The 20,168-nt window shown below is 46.7% G+C and overlaps 1 protein-coding gene and 1 non-coding gene across 5 annotated transcripts in view; one reads left to right on the forward strand and one right to left on the reverse strand.

Annotated features, from left to right (window-relative positions):
- Positions 1-456: 456 nt before the first annotated feature.
- MAP2K5 (mitogen-activated protein kinase kinase 5) overlaps positions 457-20,168 on the reverse strand; it is a 228,706-nt gene continuing 208,994 nt past the window's right edge. For 2 of the 4 annotated variants that reach the window (XM_033108520.1, XM_033108523.1), the window contains one exon: positions 457-924. In XM_033108520.1, the coding sequence (XP_032964411.1) occupies positions 820-924 (105 nt within the window). In that variant the 3' untranslated portion in view covers positions 457-819. The remainder of the gene's footprint in view (positions 925-20,168) is intronic. The other 2 variants (XM_033108521.1, XM_033108522.1) reach the window with 1 other exon arrangement.
- On the forward strand, positions 19,280-19,386 carry LOC117024361 (U6 spliceosomal RNA). Its single transcript, XR_004423430.1, has one exon. It is a non-coding gene; the product is annotated as a U6 spliceosomal RNA (small nuclear RNA).

Raw genomic sequence — 20,168 nt, forward strand, 5'->3', positions numbered from 1 at the left:
TGGTGGGCAGTGGGGGCGGAAGAAAGGCCTCTTAGAACCACCTTTTCCCAACTCGTGGGCTCCCTCCTCACTCACTGCCAGGGTCAAACCACTGTGTTGGAGCTCCTGTTGCTGTCAGGACAGCCCAGCCTTCGCGTGGGACAAACCCCAGTCCAGCAAGGAGCACATGATGGGGCGCTGAGATGTCAGCTCTAGTGCTGGCTCAGCTACTCCTGCTGAGGGACTTGGCTCGGGGACCTCCACGCCTCAATTCTGGGTCTGTCAATGGGCTGGGCTGTGGGCCTCAGCCCAGAACACCGTGAGGTACTCAGGTGCTTGCAAGTGCCTGGGGAAGGGCAGCTCCAGGCCCAGGGGGGTGGCACTGCCACACACCCCTGCTGAAGTGGGAGCCCTCCTCCCCCAGTCCTGGGTGGGTAACAGGCACCCTGTCCAATACATCCCTCATGGGGGAGACAATCACAAAGCAGTAATACTTTTATTTCCATCAGAGCTGCTGATGGCACTTGACCCTTTACAAATAAAAACGCTAGGAAAAAGGAAGAGGGTAGGTGCATAGGAGCCTCCATTTGTCGATGCTCCCATCCCTTTACCTTCCCCCCAGTCGATGCCTCCAGACAGGAGGGGGCGAAGCTTGATCTGGCCAGGGCCGGCTATCCCTGTGGCTCCCTAGGCGAGGCCATCTACCGGCGGAGCTGAAGGTGAGAGCAGGGGAGCCAGGGCCCAGCAAAGCTCTTCTGGTGTAGACAGCAAATGGAAAGGGTGCGATAGGTGGGGTTTCCGCTTGGTAACCAGTCCTGGGCTTTCGGCACCCCACAGGCCTCAGGGAGGCCCCTGCTGGCTGCGCCTCTCCTCCAGCACCCTGCATACCCACATGGACACCACGGTGGCGTTTCCATCATTGAACTGCATGATGAACGGGTGGCCCTGCGGAGAAGAGGAGTAGGTTGCAACAGGCAATCCCCAGACTTTTACCTGATTATCCTTGCCAAGGCTTGTTCTCAGCCCGGACCTTAGTTCTTCTCCCCAGTAGCCCTCTGAAGCAGGGAGGGTGGCAATCAGTCCCATTTCATAGCTGGATGACTGAAGCCCAGGGCAGAGCAGTGACAGGCCTGGCTGAAGCACTCACTGCACATCTCGGGCTCTGCCTGGTCTCGGTGACCTTCTCCTGAAACGCCAACCAGCCCGAAAGCTCCCCAGGGGTGAGGGCCTGTCTTAACTCCATACTGCCTGTCCCGCCTCAGCCTGCCATCATCAACAGCTGGCCAGCCAAAGCTGGGGTCCTCGGCTGCCAGCGTTCCAGTCCAGCGTCTGCCCAGAGACCAGAGAATCATCTTGTCAGAGGCTACGTTAGTTTCTTCCAGTTTTCTTCTATGTCTAAAGCTCTAGGAATAGGTCCCAATCTGTGAGTGGAGAGAAAGGAAGAGGGATGTGCCGGTATGTGCAGATCTACTCTGGTGCCTAGTGAGTGCTGGGCACTGGATTCTGAAGGGGCCAGTCCTGCCTCCGCGGGCCTGACTTGGGCTACTTAGCCCACAGGCAGGCTGGGTTATATTTAGCCAGTCCCCTCCCCTGCTGCTCTGAAGAATCAAGATTCACACTCCCAATCTTAGGGCCTCCCGGGAGTTCCCAGGGAAAGCCAGAGAAAAGCAGGCGCAGCATACAGTCAAGCTGGCCACAGGTCAAAGGTGAAAGGAAATCAGAAAAGCATTCTCTTCCTTCCTCACCAAGTAGCTTCTGTGCTAAGGACTATATACTTGCCTGCTCCCTTCCCTACCAAAAAGGGTAACCTGACACTCACGGAGCCACAGTGAATGAGCAGAGAAGGGGGGCTCCAGCTGCCCTGCTTTCTCCTGCTTTCTGTGCCCTTCTTGGGCTTCCTTCCTGCCTCCTGAGCTGGGCTCTCAGGGCTGCTTTCCCAGGACATGCCAGTCTTCACCTGCAGCCCTGGGGATGGCCAGTCCCTGGCCACATGCTCAAAGCTCCGAGCTGCCTCCAGATCAGCTCATCACGTGGCTGGGAGGGAGGGGGCTTCAGGGTTCCGATGCCCTGGGTGCCTGGACCCTAGTGTCCGCGGGAGCAGTCGAAGACCAGGCCAGGAGAGGGAAAGGGGCTGTTCTGTCAGGCCTGAGGTGTCTCTGGGGACAGGGAGGAAGAATGTCCAGGCTTCCTCAGCCGGGGCTGATGTTATTTCCCTTCACCCAGCTTTCCCAATCCAGGCGAGGAAAAACACCCCTGAAGCAGCCTGCATGCTCGAGCTCGGAGGTACACAGACCTGTCAGAGACGCAGTGGGAGGAAAATCAGCTTGGAGGGTGCCAAAGGCACCTAGCCCAGGCGGGGACTCAGCGAGGCCATCATGGAGTGAGGCCCGGAGCCCCGCTGGGTGCCGGGGAAGGGGAGGTGGAGGCCAGGATGGTGGGGGTGTGTGCGGCAGGCAGCACTGGCCTGGGTGGGGGCAGAGGCAGGAGAGGCCCAGAAGGGACTGTCTTGGCTACCACATGTTCTCCCCCCATGTATACGCGTACCCTGTATCTGCCTTCCTAGACCACGGCCTAGATTGCGGGGCTTCTTCCTCAAGTCAGAGTGTGTGCATTTCCTTTTCAGGAGGCTCAGGAGAGGCGACCTCACGCCCTTGTGAAGAACAAAGGGAGAAGCTGTGCTCAGGAGCCGATGGGCCCCTCCCACGAAGCCTGGGGTAGCACAGTGTCACTTTCCCAGAATGCTCGGTGACTTTGGGGCCCATATGCTCCATCTCTGTTATCATCTGCTCGGGAACAAGCAGAGCGGAACTGCAGGAGGGGAGAGTGGGGGCATTCCTCCAGTTGGGAAGGCTGATGGCCGCACTGCAGGGAAGCATTTTGCTCAAGTGCCCTGGGAGGAGGGAGGAGAGGGTCGGCATCCACTGCTCTGGCGGAGACTCTGCCCCTTTCCTGCCCGCCTTGGCTGGGAGGTGACTCCCATTTCCTGCTAATCCCTGATGCTTTACACCACCTTGCAAGGGAGTGACCTGGATGAGTGGCGCTGTCCCCAGCTATTGTTGGCTGGTTTGGGAGGGATGGGAGAGGAGGAATCACAGAGGGAGACACGGGAGGGGTGGGGTGACAGACAGACAGACATGAAGGGGCATCCAGGGCTGCACCATGAGTTTTGGAAGCTGTTGGTAGCAAGGAACCACCACGTGACTGAGCACGCTGAGAAAGCTGCTGTGCGGGGACTGAGGCATACAGCGCTTCTCAGAGGTGCAGCAGGGCAGAGGGCGTGGGAACGGCACTGGAGACGCAGGGTCCATGGTACCCGGGCCTGGCAGCATCTCTGCCTGCAGGGACCAGGAGCATTTCAGTCTGTGGCAGAGGCACCAAGTCACAGACTTGGGCACTAGAATCTCTTTACAGATGAGGAAATGGAGGCCAAAGGCTCATGGTTGACCTGAATGGGCTCCCCAAGCTGGGACTGGACCGGAAGTCCTGTAACTCAAACTCACTGCCCTGGGCTGTTCCCTGGACTGATTAGGGTGGACAGAGGGAGAATCAACACCCAGATTGCAATGCCCCCGCCCCCCCCCCGCCCCTTATTTTTACCATGTGATTCAGGTCTGCCTGGCCGGAGGTGGGACTGAGGCGCAGCTTTGAACCTGACCCTTCCGGGCCTGATCCCTCCCAGTGCCGTCCTTGGACACACTTAACTCTGCTCTGACTTCACTCTCCCTCCTCCAATCGGCCCGTGGGAGAAGCAGGGAAAGTATACCCTCACCCCATTTTACAGAAGAGGAAACAGGCCTGGGGAGGGGAAGTGACTGGTTAAGTGCTGGGGCTGAACTCAGATCTTCTGGTTTCTACTCTTGTGCATTTTCAGGGTTGGACTGCGTCCCCTGTGACCCTGGCGTCACATGAGCCTATGGCTGGTACTGCCCCAGCCCCATGACATACGATGCAGGGATTCCTTATGAGTTTAACAAGCAAGCAAAATAAATGTGGTGGACAGTTCTGGGGACAGCATGAAAACCACTCGGCTGCCCTGAGATGCCTGAGTTTCCAGGGGGCTGTGGACAGGTCTGAGCAGACGCCGACCCAGCCAGACGCTCCAGGTGTCCGGGCCAGGCCAGGTGCCTGGAGATGGGTGGAAACGGCACACTGAGTAACACACGGTGAGCGGTGCCATGCACTCAGTGCTGTGGGCCTGGCACTTGCCAAGGGCTTTGTCCTGGTTTTGCCACTGAATCTCCACGCTCACTCTGGAGGCGTACACAGCTATGCATCTCCACCCACCAGATGAGAAAGCAGACACTCAGGGACCTGTCTGAGGTCCCTGAAGCAAATGGTTGGACCCACAACATGGGTCACCTGATTCCAAGTGCCATGCTCAGGACCATGTGTCCTCCTGCACCTGCCACAAGAGAGCTGACTTCACAGGCCCCTCTCCGTTGTCTCTGAGACCCAGGGAAGGCACCCCCCTCCTGCAGAGCTTGGGCCAAATGCTCGTCCCTCCCAGGCAGAGGAATTCAGGTGTGGACAAGCTCTCGCGGGCCCATCATGCTACAAGGAGCAGTGGGAGCACCGCAGGGCCCACCTCCCTGGAGCCAGCACACCCACATGCTGCTTATCAAGAGCACCCCCTGCCCCTGACACCTAGGCCTCTATCCTCCATACAGACAGCGTGTTTGGGGACTCTGCAGAGGCTGGCAGGGTGCGTGCAGGCTGGGGCTGCTGCCTGATCTCGCTGGCCTCATCACCAGGCAGTGGGAGCCACTCTCATTTCCTGGATTCTCTCAGGGCCAATTGCAACAATTAAACCGGCGCGGGTTGAAGTATTATGGTCCACAAACTTCGCCACAGAAGATGGAGACATAATGAAGGGAAAAGGATGGGACTCGAAGAGGCAGAATGGAACCAAAAGTGGGACACGAAGGAGAGCGAGAGACACGAGTCAACAACAACCAAAGACGACTGGCGTCACCTGGTCCAGACGCCTCCACCAGTGGGCTGAGAATCAAATAATGGCTGGAGCAATGAAGGGTGCTGGGGAAAAGCCAGCAACTCATGAAGAAGCCTTGTAGTTCAGTATACTCTCTCCTTCATCTGGGCATTTGTGTCCAGTGTTTCGCTCGAGTTTGACTCTCTCCTTCTGTAATAATGTCCCTCCTTTTTTGCCCACCCATTTCATCATGATGAGATTGACAACAGGTTACTCTGGAGGCCCTCCAATGTGGGAGCGCTCTACCCTTCTACCAAAGGAGGCAGGGAGGGGAGGGGTCAGTGTGCCCACTGTGTGGGCAGGAACTGGGGCCTGAGCCTGCCCCTGGGCGTAAGTGCTGCCTGAGGCTCAGGTGTTTGGACTCCTCGTCCAGTGCTCATTCACTGACATCTCACCCTGCGCTTAGTTGGGTCTCGAGTTTCTCCCCAAGTAGGAATTGATCTTTCTGGGGTCTCCATACTTTATTCTCTTGTATAACTTTCAAAAGAACATCATGCATTTGAGTCATTTAACAACTTGCTGGCGTGGCTGCCAGGCCTGGTCCGCAGCAGGCCCGTGGCAGGGCATGGTAATCTGTACACCCCGCATGGCTCAGACATTCACGAAGCACTTGCTGTGCGCCTTCTGGCTCTCTTACTTCTGCACCTGGCCTCGAACCCTCCCAGCACCCCCATTTATAGATGAAAGAAACTGAGGTACCAAGAAACGTGATGTGGGGCAAGGTCTCAGAGCTTGGAAGTGGCAGAGTTAGGGTGTGAACCCAGGACTCTTCTGCCATGGAAGAACCAACTGCTGTGTTCCCTGAGTTTGATCATGGTGAGTTTTAAATTTCTACTTTTAAAAAAGAGTACCCTTTTTTAAAGAGTTACATTATAGGTGCTCAACAAGTAATTTTTAACTGATCAACTGAGGGAAGGGTGGTAAAAAGGCTCATCCGTGTTCTCCCTGTTCAGTCGCGTGTGTCAGGCATTTCTAATCAAATAACTTATTTAACCTTCAGCCACTATTAGGTATTAGTATTCTCCCCATTTTACCGATGAGAAAACTCAATCAGAAAGGTTAAGAAAACTGTCCAAGGCCATGGAGCTTGACTGTGCCCAAGCCCTCAGCCATCACGCTGCTGTCCTTCCTTAGGGCTGGAGGCCAGCCTGCCCTCGGAGCTCAAGCTGGGTGGGCCTGTCTGATAACCCCAGCGTCCCTGGTGCTCCTTCCCTTCTCTTGGGGTCTAGACTCTAGAGCAGCAGGAAGAGGGAGGCCCAGGGCCTGGAAGAAATTTTCCAGAGCTACAGAGACCAGACCTCTGGAGGTAAGAGCAGAAAGAACAATTAGAAACAGGATGCCTAGCAGCATACGGCACCCCTAACCTCAGATCTACCTCTACGGAGCCTTTCTTTGTCACCTCCCAACAGGTGCCATCTCTCCCAGATGGAACTGTGCAAACACCTTGTCAACTTCCCCGAAGCACACACTTGTTCTGCTGCATGTCTTTGTCATCTGAGCTCATCTTATCCTAACACGAGACTGGAAGCAGTTGAGGGGTAATTACATAGCTGCCAAGAAAACTTAGCTGGACTGACTGGTAAGCGACACGGCTTCCGCAGGAGCCTGATGTGGGATGAGAAACACCGCAGGCTGGGGTGGGCAAGCCTAGGAAGGAAGCTCTACATGCTGAGGCTGCTCTAGACTCCCCGGGGGGTGGGGGTGGCTCTCTGGACCATAGGACTCCCCTCCATCAGGGCAAGCCCCAGACCACCAGGCATACCCTCTCCAACCGAGGATGCTGCACGGAAGAGAATGCCAAGGACCCCTGAGCCTGTTTAAGGAAGCAGGCCTGGCCCAGTTACACCCCAGTTACAACACAAGTAACGAGTCCAACAGGCTGCTCCAGCAAGCCGGCAGGGGCAGTCCTGTAAGTAGGTGGTGCCTGTAAGAGGTGACCTGAGAGGCTGCAGGGCCCCAGGGTCCACACGCTGCCCATCACTTCACGTTTCCTTGCTGGACCGGCGAGCCTTTCTTGAAGGCTCTCTGCACGTCCCTTTGGGATTCCAGCCCTAGGGGCGGGGGTGACGCTTCAGTCTCTTCTCAGAGTCTGGTGCCGGAGGGTGTGAGGTGTGTTGGGGCTTCTACTGATGTTTGATTCAAATTGTTAAGAAATATTTTAAACTGCATTTGTAAAAACATAATTAAAAAATAACACACTTATCTATGTTCAGCTCAAAATGCTGATGTCTCATGAATGACTTCATCAAGAAGTGTCTACAAGGAATACTAACACATTCATGCTAAAAAACCACTTTTTTTCTATATTAATATTGAGGTTCTGCATTAATTTTACATAATAAAAAGCATTTCAGGGCCAAACGTTCAAAACTACCTATCTAATCCTTCCTTACGCAGGAGATAACTTCAGATTAAAGAATTTAAATGATTTATATTAGATGCACAGATGTCCAATGTCTGCCAAACTGCTGACGAGTGGCAGGGCAGCAGGCAGCACTTATAATATGAATTACACGAGCTCGTACGTCATCATCATCCCTGGGGCCGACGCTTCCTTCCAGGCTCATCACCAGGGGGAGCTGGGGAAGGAGGTGGCTGGGACTGAGGCTGCAGAGGAGCCCCCATGAGCGGCTCAGCAGAGAGAAGCTGAGGTGTTTCAATACAAATTCTTCTCTCTGCCCCTCTGCGGGGTGACGCAAGGAGCCAGCAAACCTCTCTCCATCCCAGGTGTTGGGAAGACTTGGGAAGGGCCACAACTGCCTCACCTATAGCAGAGACACTACAATGGAGGGAGCCTCCATTCTCTGGTTTCATCCTTATCCGTGGAAAGACTTCTGTTACCACACTCCTGAGCCCTGTCCCCAGGCAGGAAGAACTGAGTAGGCCGGCTGGGCACAGGATCTGATCTTTGCCCACTGGGTGGGTGAGTTCTGCCCTCTAGGCAGGCTCTGAACCTGAGGGGGCCTGTAGTTGTTTACCTCTGACTGGGACTCAGCGCTCAATTCCCAGCAAGGCCACTCGGGCCACAACAGGGAAGCACATCCTTCCATCCAGATCTTTACAGAAGTTAGGCCGATACTCCCTTAGTGTTACTTCTCAACTGGTTTTGAACTCGGGGAGGCTGTGTGCTGGCATGGCCTCCTTACCCCCACTGCATGCCATTGCTCTCTCTTCCTCCCGGGTGGGTCGTGAGGACCAAACGAGGCACCTGTCTGCAGACAGTGTTTCACAGACACACACTGGGCAGCGTGAGGGGTGGTTATTATTCCTTCACACAGAACACATCTGGGGGAGTGACAGTAAGGGGAGGGCAGGAGCCTTGTCTCTGTGCAGCTAACATGGAATCTGCCTGTCCACCTAGCCTGGCTTAACTGGCCAAACGCCACGGGCGCAGAGCTTTCCGAGGTGTCTGTTCTGAGACTGCTTTCTCAGCCTCTGATTTCTAAAGCTTTTCAATGGCTGGAGGTGGGGGGATGTCCTTTCCAGCCCTTCGTTTTCTTTGAAAACCTCAGAAATGGTTTGCAGCTGTGACATGCCATTCCAATCAACCTTCCTGAGTTTATTCTTCACAATTGCTACAGAAATAGATGTTTCTCTCCAAATATTCAATTATTAGCAGCAAATTGCTTACCTCTAGCCATCCTCGACTGTACACAGGCATCTAAGGGGGCCAAGGAGCTCTCCACCTTTCATCTGAGCAGATCTATGTGTCCTTACAGAGTAATTAGTCCGAAAACGGTCCATCAAGAGAACGTGATGTGGGGGCGGCCGGTTAGCTCAGTTGGTTAGAGTACCGTGCTCTTAACAACAAGGTTGCGGGTTCGATCCCCACGTGGGCCACTGTGAGCTGCGCCCTCCACAACTAGACTGAAACAACTACTTGACTTGGAGCTTAAAACACACTTAAAACTGAAAAAAAAAAGAGAGAACAGACGTTTCCCGAGGTGTCCGAGTCATTCTGGGGCCTGTGCTGACAGTGTGGTGCAGGAAAGGGACACGGGATCGCTCCAGTGGGCCACAGTGAGGGGCGTAAACACGCGGTGCCAGCACTCCTGAGCTGGTGTCAGAGGGAGCTGAGCTGTGGGGCTGCCCTGGCAGGGCACTGAGATAGGATGGGGGGGTGACAGCAGTGGGGATGCTGGGGCCCCCAGGCAGTCTTGAGCTGGGCAGATGCCCCGAGGAGTCAAGATCAGAGGGCGCCAGAGAGACAGTGAGGGCCTTGTTCCAATAATGCTGAGGACCCGTCTGCGAGGCTGAATCTGCAGCATGGTCCAAGCAGTGAATGTGGGGCTAGCTACAGGCGTCCAGGTGGCTGAGGTTTGTCTTTAGGGTGATGGCTGTGTGGTGGGAAGCTTTAAAGATGCAACGCTTGAAGGATGCGTTCTCTCCTGCCCTCTGTTTTCCTCACCTTTTGGGATTTGATGTTTGCGCTCTGAGACCTTGGCTGTGTGTGTGTGTATGTGCTCACGTGTGTGTGCATATGTGGGCATGTGAGTGTACAGAAAGGAAGGACAGAAATAATGAGAACAAGCACAGTTTCTGGCACGTTGTGGGAGCGCAGTAAGTTTGTTGAACAAAGCAGAATGGAGTGATTCTGACAGCATGAATGAAGAGATGATGAGAGACTAAGACAGCTTAAAAGCTCTCCCTCTACAAAGCTCTCACCATGCCAGATAAAAGGGAACATTTTAAAAAAGCACAGCTGAACTCATAGAAAAGACGGGAAATCTGCAAGTGCTAAAAATGAGGGAACTGAAAACCAGAATCATGAGCGTGTGGATGCACGTGTTGTGGCTCTAAGAGGAGCTATTGATTCTAGGAAGGTAGGACCTGGATAAGTGTGAAGAACTAAGAAGAAACAGGAGGCGAGGTCCATCTGGAGAGCTGACCCTGAGACCTTAAACAAAGCTGGGACTACAGAAGGGGTGAGCTAGAAAAAATCCACCCATCAGCAAAGGGGACGAGAAGATGGCTGTGAGGGGAGTTGCCCAAGAAACACAAAAACGAAGCGGAGCCTATGCAACTCTATGTTCTGAGCACCCCAGGCTATAAACTAGCACAACATGGATTTTGACCTAGTGGTGCTCTGGAGTGTCTCTCAGAAACATACAGAAAGCCATTCCGGGAGATACTTCTGACGGTCAAGAATTTCCACAGGAATAAGCCCCACTCAGTATGAGCTTACAGTAAAAACTCCAAAACATGTGAGGAAACAATTCACCATGGACAAGAGTCAGCAGGCCCAATACACAGGAGGATCAGAGTTCTCAGAACTGAGATAATAGAAAAATAATTGGAAAGAAAATGTAAAAAAATGTACATTTGGAAAGATTAAAGGCAAAAGAAGAAATTGAAACACTAAGAACAAGATATTATGAAAAAGAGAACAGGGACTTGAAAAATAATCAAATGTAACACAGAAATAAAACATATAGTTACTGGAAAAAAAACAAAAGAAACTCTTTGTGATGAGCCAGGCAGCAGACTGGATACAGCTGAGGAGCGAGTTAGTAAGCTAGAAGAATGGGCTGAGAAAATTGCCCAGAGCACAGTAGAGAGGGAAAAAAAATGTTTTTTAAATGTTAAAGAGGAAGGCCCAGAGGAACGACTAGAAGAGACTACACACAGTGGGTGAGGGGCAATATCCAGAGAGATAATCTCTGGAATTTCTGAGAACCAGTGAAAAATGGGAATTTTCAGATTCAAAAATCACACTGCCCCTTGGTTGGTACGATAGCAGGAGCTGCCAACTAGTGTGGGAGCCCTACTTCCTGCCTTCTCTTACCTGACTGGGACAGTGTGCTGTCTTATTTAAGCTGCTGTTTCTTTTCTGTCATATGCAGTTGAAGCTAATTCTACCTAATATAAAGGTAAGAGACTGAGCCTAAGACTGAGTACTGTTTGGGAGGAGGGTATATTTAGTGATTAACCTTAGACGTTGCTAAATTAAGTTAAAAATTTAGGGATAATCAGTAGGCAATTAGAAATAGAATATAATTTATAAACCAATGGAAAGAAAAAAAGGGAAGAAAAAAATTAATCTAGTAGAGTGGAGGAAGGAGAAAAAAAATCAAGAGTATAATAAAGTACAAAATGGATAGTAGAAAAAAATATCCCGGTGTTATCAATAAGCAATAAATATAAATGATTAAACTAATCAAAGAGTCTTAGATAAAATTAAAAACACTAACAAGAAAATGCAGAGATTTGTTTGAAACAAAAGAACACAGAAATGATGAAAACAAAGGGACAGTAAAACACAGCATAGGTATATTAGTATCAGACAAAAATAAAATTTAAAGCACAATACAATAGAAATAAAGTGAGTCACCACATAAGGATAAAAGAAACACTTTGAAATAAAGTGTTTATTAAATAAATATATTTATTTATTAAATAAATAAATATTAAATAAATATAATATTTTGACACAGGCAGCTAACATCACCACCTTAAAGCAAACACTAGCAGAACTGCAAGGGGAAAAAGACAATACATTTCAGCATAGTTCTCTTAGTAACTGATAGATAAGCAGGTAGAAAATAGAAGGCCACAAAGTATTTGACTAACACAATTAACAAGGTTGATCTACAGGATGTAATTAGGACACTGCATTCAACAATTACAGAACACACAATCCTTTCATCAAGCAGAGGGGGAAAAAAAAGGCCATGTAGTAAAGGAGTCTCAACAAATGACAAAGATCTGATATTATACGGACCACATTCTCTGACCACGGTGCATGAAAAGTAGACACCAACCACAAGATAACAAAAACCTCTGAGTATTTGCAAATAAAAAATACTTCTAAATAATTCATGGGTCAAAAAAGGAACCCTCATTGAAATTGGAAATTACTTAGAACCAAATGATAATGAAAATACTACACGTAAGCATTTGTGAGATGCAGCTAAAGTAATACTTAGAAGGCAATTTATAGCTTTATATAGATTATTAGGGGGAAAAGATGGAAATTTTATGAGCTAAGTGTCCAATTCAATAAATTATAAACAGAACAAAAAGTAATTCTAAAGAAAACATAAGACAGCAAGTAATAACATGAAGGAATTAAATAGTAAGATTTTTACTGATATATCCCCTCGCACAAGGGAAGTAAGAGAAAAAATAAACATGTGGGATTACATCAAACTAAAAAGTTTTTTCACAGCAAAGGAAACCATCAATAAAACAAAAAGGTATCCTACTGAATGGGAAAGATATTTGCTAATGATATATCTGATAAGGGGTTAATATCACAAATTTATAAAAAACTCACTCAACTCCAAAAACAACAAACCCAATTAAAAAATGGGCAGAGGACATGAAGAGACATTTTTCTAAAAAGGACATACAGATGGCAAACAGACATATGAAACAATGCTCAAACTCACTAATCATTAGAGAAATGCAAATAAAAACCACAATGAGATACCACCTCACCCCAGTCAAAACAGCTACCATCAATAAATCAACAAACAACAAGTGCTGGCGCGGATGTGGAGAAAAAGGGAACGCTTGTGCACTGTTGGTGGGATTGCAGATTGGTGCAGCCACTATGGAAAACAGTATGAAGGTATCTCAAAAATCTGAAAATGGAACTACCCTATGATCCAGTAATTCCACTCCTAGGTATCTATCTGGAGAAATCCAAAACTCTAATTCAAAAAACTTTATGCACTCCTATGTTTATTGCAGCTCTATACACAATAGCCAAGACATGGAAACAACCGAAATGCCCATCAGTAGATGACTGGATTAAGAAACTGTGGTACATTTATACAATGGAGTATTACTCAGCCATAAAGAAGAAAGAAACCTTACCATTTGCAACAACATGGATGGACCTAGAGAACATTATGTTAAGTGAAATAAGTCAGACAGAGAAAGACAAATACCATATGATCTCACTTATATGTGGAATCTAAAGAAAAGAATAAGTGAATGAACTAATCAAAAAAAAATTGGAAGATACCAAAGAGGTGATCACTTCAATAAAATGCTGGTTCTTTAAAAGGTTAGTCAAGTAGATTAACCTCTGACAAAATTGGTAAAGAGAAGACACAAGCAAACATCATCAGGAATGAAAAAAGAATACATAACCACAAATCCTGTAAAATCTTAAAAATAATGACATACCACATGAATGATAATGAAGCCAACATATCTGAAAATTGTAGAGCGATGACTCAACAGCGGAGAGAAAGATGGAGGGAACAGTGGCAAGGGTGGTAATGGTGGTGACTGGGAGGTGCCAACAAGCATTGACCAAGTCCCCGGTTGCCAGCTCTGGTGTCATACGTTTAACCTCTGCAAGTACTTCACATCCATTGTTTCACCTTACTTCAAGAAGCATCCAATTAAAATCCCTCTTAGTAACAGCTTTTCTAGTTTCTGAATAAGGAGAAACAGCCATTCACACAAAGACTGGAGCTAAAGTGGAAATTTTTTGTTGCTATCAAATCAACAGAAAGCAGAGATAAAAAATTACTAAAGACACTAGACATCAAAATTTTGGCCAATTAACTTTAACTGAAGTGCCATCTTTTTTACTGTTTTGAGCTACGGTGCCCCATTATATGTGACTCATTCAATTCAATGGAATGGATATTGTTGGGGTGAATGTTGGGGAGCCCAAGAGGCTGGCTAGGGCCGCCCTTTTGGAAAATTTGAATTAAAAGCATAACCAAGGCCAAAGCTATGAGGCCTAATCTATAAAATACAGGATTGAATATTACCAGTTACTCTCAAGTTTCTGTTCTCAGCAACCAACGTTTTCCACTTGAAACTGTCCCCTCCTTTTTCTTTTTAAAGGAAATCCACAAATAGGAAGCAAACCATTTGAAAATTCTGATCATTTTGTGTCCTAGCAGCAAATAAAAATCATCAGTAGAACCCACTCTTAGCCTTGAGCAATATTTTCTAAAACAAAACACAAAGAACCTGTGGTACTTAACTATTCTGTTATTGATTTACTGTGGTTTGCAAGGTAATGTTGAAGAAAATTAAATGTACGGGAGCCTGAAATGCGTTTTCGGTGGCGGTGAGCAGCATGGCCTGTGTTTGCTGAGGCGCTGACGCTGGTCGTGCACACCATGAATCACTAAGGGCGAGCATTTCACCTGGTTACAAAGAAGCTGGCTGCCTGATGAAACCAAAGTCTGTTTCCACTGTGAAAAAGGACAGTTATTCAGTTACGAGCTTGCTTCTTGTGGCAGTCATGCTCTGGTTTACAAGGAGACTTTGATTCAATCAAACTCAATATGGATGGATTCAGAAGCTTCTATGTGCCTGGTTGGTTTTTAGAGCCTAAGGATTTCCCTTGGCACGTCCATGGCTTATTTGGTCCTCTCAGAAAATAACAAAACTTCAACAATTTGAAGTCTACCCTAATTACTGATTCAAGAGCAAAATGGTCCTATTGTTTCAAACTTGGACATTTATATGCAACATCATCAAGCCGTATATTTCCTAGTTAGTGAAACAGCCTGTTTTCAAAACTAAGGGCACTTTACATATCAACAGATCACTATAATTTGATGCCTTTCTCTGACACTAAAAATCTGGAAGTTTAACTAAAGCGTGAATACTTTTGCTTTTCGCTAGTCTCTCAGGCCTTTATTCAAGCCAATTTTTCTGGTATTTTAGACTTCATACTGACAAGCTTAGTATCTGGTTTCCCAATATAAAGCGTGAAAGACACAGTCAAATGGAAGAAGAAGGAGAAGGGAGGGAGGGCTGTTGGAGAAATAAGGACAGGAGTAGGAAGTGGCACCTTCTAGCAATGTTACACAACAACAAACCAGCTCGGGCTCCAGCAGTCAGGGACAACAGCCCTACACATTCATATCAGGAGACAATGTTCATAACGACGAGCTAGACATGGTTTTAAAATCCTGACACACATAATCTGTTGAAGAGGACAGAGGAGTGTATATAAGAAGACACCTGTAATCTTTCAAGTTTTAAAAAGAATAAACTTCAGTTATCTGAATAATTTCCTTATATGGAGCAGCTCGCTCACCGATGGTGCGGGCTGCTGAGTTTTAGGGTGTCGATATTACATGTGGTGACCAGTCTCACCCCTCCACCCCCAGCTGCCCTCTTGCAGAGTGTGATGTCACAGGGCAGACAAGCCTTCAGACACTGAATCCAGGAAAGACATATGGGGCCACTTACGGCCCAAGTTTACCTTGGTTCCTTTGCAGAGTTTGATTACTTCTAAGATTTACGGTCAAAGTGGAGGGAAAAAAGAAATTCTTCACAGAGCAGATTTACACCCTCATCTTTTTTTTTTTTTTTAATAACAGTAGGTATGACATCCTGTGACAGAATCTTGGAATGGCTGTAGGGCAGCTGGAAACTCAGTGGGAAGTTTCATATTTTGGGGTTTGGAGCATTTTGTACATGCAAAGGTCAGATAAGAAAGGACCACGGAAATGAGCCGGGGAGATGGTCAGAGAGTGAGTGTCAGCTGGTTTAATTTTCTGTGTCAACTCTGAAAATTAGATAAACAATGACAAACCAGGCTTTTTAAATGAACTTGTCACTTCTGGTTTTCTTGACACAGGGTAACATTTTTCAAGTTCTGGTAGCCCTAAAGACAGATTTAACCCCTGAGAGGTTTACCTAAGTGTTCTGAAGTCCCCACATTTGAAAACAAAAGACAGTCCAACACTATAACCCTTAGAAGACAAATGAATTATCCTTGAAACTTACTTTTCTCCTAACAATTAAGGGGACTTTGCCTAGAACGGAAAGGTCTAGGCTTTTGCAGGACAATCTCAGCAACTTTTGATTTTTTTCTTTCCATCATCTTTTTGGCTCCGCAGACCAAATCAACCTTTCAACATGGTTCTTTGATTTTTCAACCACTGTTCTCACCAATATTGCCCATCTGGGGCAGGTACTTGTTCTCCTCACACCAACTCAGGTGAGCACAGACTATGGTTATGTAGATGGAGGATATAACTGCTCTTTTATATGCTTTGTGCTATTGCAAGTCTACTTTTTGGCCAAGACATGCTCCCTGGTGGTGAGGAGAACAGGTCAAACTTTTAATACTTGCCCTTCTTGGAATTGCTATAAGCATGCATATTTAAAGATAACACCGTTTGGCTATGTTGATTTAGAGAGAGAAATACATATATTTACAGATACCAGCATTTGAGTAGGGTTTTTCATTCCACAAAGTGCTTTCAAGGTCATTATCTCATTCAAGTGTCACAACCACCCCAAGAAGTAGCTGGCTAGCATTACAGTTATTATCTCTAATTTGTGGGTTTGAAAACTAGGTTCGGAGAAGTTAAGTGATTTAGCCAAGGTAGAGTTGGGATTTAAACTGGACATCAACCCCAAAGTCTGTGTCTTTTGTTATAATATGGTAGTAACAGCAATAAAACGGCTGACAGTTGTGAGCCCCAATCCCATGCTGGGTACTAACTAGGTGTTTTCTTTTACATTGTTTCCTACGATCTCCTGCCCTGTCAGAAGCAGACAGTAGCCTTTTTATAAACAAGACACTGAGGTCCGAGGTGGTCAGGATGGGGCTGCAGGCTGAAGTCTCAGGGCTGGCCTGAGCCCAGGTTCTTGGACCTCACCTTGTCACTCACTCCCCACTGGGAGAAGCAACCCCACACCTGAGAAAGCACAGGTGCCATGGTCTGCTCTGGAGGAAAGTCAGAATAGGTGATTTAAAGCCCTTTGATCCCAGTCTTTGCCTCATCCCTAAAATTCTGATGCCTTTTTCCTTTTTGGTGTAGAAGAGTCTCCTTTTTCCAAGGGTCCCAACCTTCAAAATCAGCTCTGCTGCCAGCAAACCTTTGAGAAGAAAACCGCCTGATTAAACCACTCACAGGAAGGGACTAAGGAGCACACTGGGCTATGAGCATCAGAAGAGAAGATGCTCGCTCGCGCCGTTACAGCTCTGATCTCTTAGGGAATCAGAGTTCTTGGTGTGAGGGCCTCATAGGAGCCTATGCATTTCCTTCTCCATGGTGCGGCCTTTCCCCCGCTTCTGAGAACTTCGTCTTCTGTATAACAAGGACAGCAGCACCAACCTCACAGGAAGGCTGTGTGTGAGAAATTCCTGGCACGGAGGCTATCGTGGAAACACTTCTGTAGTCATGATTATCAATGGCTCAAACTTGGCAGTACTTACACTCCTTTTCTAAGGATGTATTTTTTTTTTAATAATACCTAATGCATGTGCAGTGCCAAGTGTGGAAGACACTGGATCAGCTCTTGGCAGCTGCAATCGTGTGGGTGCTGGGCAGGAGAGAATTAGGGGCCTTTCTCTGCATGTATTAAGGACCCTCACCACTCATTGCACAGCCCTTCCCCTAAGCCTCAGGCCTAAAGACCAACTCACTTCCCAATTTGAAACAAGAATGAGCAGTGTTCCCTGGGTTCAGAATTCCGTGTAACTAAAACACAAAATAGAAAAAAGGCATCCCAACTGTTGCACTCTTGCACAGCCTATAGACAAGACGGCAGTGCCCTCAGACAGCATTTCAAATACAGTTTATTAGTGTGTGATATGAAAAGGGTATTTTTATTGCATGATATAATGCAATGGGACCTTGGGCGCTCTGTGGAAAGACCTCACACTCAGAAGTGTAATGAACCCGTAGTCCCAAAAACATTATACTGTACATTAACCTATCATTAATGGCACATTAGGGCTAGGGGCATTGCACGCTTGCTGGTCAGGGCTCCATCAGGACAGTGTTGAGAAAACCACATAGTCTTCCCAGGCTTAAAACAAATAGAGAAAATAAATATTCCTGATGTCTACAGGCAGCTTTAAAGGAAGTTCAATCCCAGCTCTGCCTTGCAATTTCCAAGCCTGTTTTTTTAAGAAGAGGAAGACACGCAACTGAACAAAAGAAGAAAATGGCCCTCTTGCAGTTTACCCCCAGCTATTGGCTATGCAACCTCAATGCTGGCTTGGCAAAATCACGGGCGGATGAGTACCTTTGGTAGTTTAAAAGCCGCCCAAAGGACACTTGGCCTGGACCACAGGCTACAGAGGTAGAAAGGGACTCGGAGATTGTGCATCTGCCTCCCTCCCTTTCTAAACAGGGAAATCCAGGCTCAAAAAGATGAAGGAAGAGGCAAGCTGTCTAATGGAAAAATAGGCCAAATACGTGAAAAAATTACAAATGGTCAATAAACATCTGAAAGTGTTCAACTTCATACTTAATAAAAGAATGCAAATTAAAACAGCAACTAGATAACATATGCCACTGATCTGATTGGTAAAGATTAAAATCTGATAATGTACTATCAGAAGAGGTGAAGGGAAACGGCATTCTTGCACCCAGTACAGAAAGATGGATATAGATGGAGATGGTCCCTGTCTTAATAGCAAAAACCTGGAAATGGTCAAAACGTTCTATATGACAGGGTCCTGGTTAATAAATATGGCATGTCCTAAGTGAAACAGACAGAAAAAGTCAACCGTATGACTTCACTCCTATGTGGGATATAAAACTGAAGGCAACAAAGGAACAAGACAAACAAATAAAGAAACAAAAACTCATAGACACAGACAACAATTTAGTGGTTACCAGAGGGTAAGGAGGTGGGGGGATGGTAGATGAGGGTAAAGGGGGTCAAATACATGGTGATGGAAGGAGAACTGACTCTGGGTGGTGAACACACAATATGCTTTATAGATGACGTATTACAGAATTGTACACTTGAAATCTATGTAGTTTTGTTGACCACTGTCACCCCAATACATTTAAATAAATAAATTAATTAATAAATAAGGCATATCCATATTATGCAGTACCATGTAAACATTAAAAGAACGAGATAGCCTTTTATATGATATGGAACGACTTCAAAGATATATTAAGTGAAAAAGGTATAGAAAAATGTATAGAAAATAACATTAAAAGTTCTAGACGGACAAACTTTTATGAACAGTCTTAACTCTGGAGCTGGGGGTCCTGGGGGAGGATGGAAGAGGAGTAACTTCTTATTGTACATCCTTCTGTACTATTTGAATTTTTAACCATAATTTAAAAACTAGTTTTAGAAAATAAATGATGAGGCAAAAACAGAAAAACAGAAACAGAAACCGTAAGTTGAACACAATGAAGTGGGAACCTAAGTTTCAAGGGGTGAAATCATTTGTTCAAGGTCAGCCTCCTCCCTATTTACTTTCAGTAATGAAACAGAGTATTTGTAAAATAGAGAAACTCTTTCCAAGTTCTGAGGCAGTTTGACCTTCCTGGGGACAGCTTGCCGAACAGGGCAGTGATGGAGGATGTGGGGAGAAGGCAAGACTCAGAAGGCTGCAGAGTGCTCGCTTCGGCAGCACATAGACTAAAACGGGAACGATACAGAGAAGATTATCATGGCCCCTGCGCAAGGATGACACGCAAATTCATGAAGCGTTGCATATTTTTATTTGTCAGTGATACATCTGATAAGGGGTTAATATCCAAAATTTATAAAAAACTCATTCAACTCAACACCAAAAAACAGACAACCCAATTAAAAATTGGGCAGAGGACATGAAGAGACATTTTTCTAAAGAGGACATACAGAGGCAAACAGACACACACAGCTGGTGGGATTGCAGATTGGTGCAGCCACCATGGAAATCAGTATGGAGGTATTTCAAAAAACTGGAAATGGAACTACCTTATGACCCAGCAATTCCACTCTTAGGAATCTATCCAGAGAAATCCAAAACACTAATTCAAAAAGTTTATGCACCCCTGTGTTTACTGTAGTGCTATTTATAATAGCCAAGACATGGAAACAACTAAAATGCCTATCGGTAGATGACTGGATTAAGAAACTGTGGTATGTTTATACAATGGAGTATTACTCGGCCATAAAGAAGAATGAAATCTTACCATTTACAACGATATGGATGGACCTAGAGGACATTATGTTAAGTGAAATAAATCAGAAGGAGAAAGACAAATACCATATGATCTCACTTATATGTGGAATCTAAAGAATAGAATAATCAGAAACAGTCTCAGAGATATGGAGGAAACACTGAGGGTTGCTAGATGGGTGGGGATGAAGGAGAAGGTGAGGGGATTAGAAAGCATGATCAGTAACCACAAGATTGCCATGGGGATACGAAAGACGGTTTGGGGAATATAATCAACAATGTTGTAAACATTTTATAGGGTATCTGATGGACACTTGTCTTATTAGGGAGACCACTTCA

This window comes from Rhinolophus ferrumequinum, chromosome 6 (assembly GCF_004115265.2).
Source record: "Rhinolophus ferrumequinum isolate MPI-CBG mRhiFer1 chromosome 6, mRhiFer1_v1.p, whole genome shotgun sequence".
NCBI classification, from domain to species: domain Eukaryota; kingdom Metazoa; phylum Chordata; class Mammalia; order Chiroptera; family Rhinolophidae; genus Rhinolophus; species Rhinolophus ferrumequinum.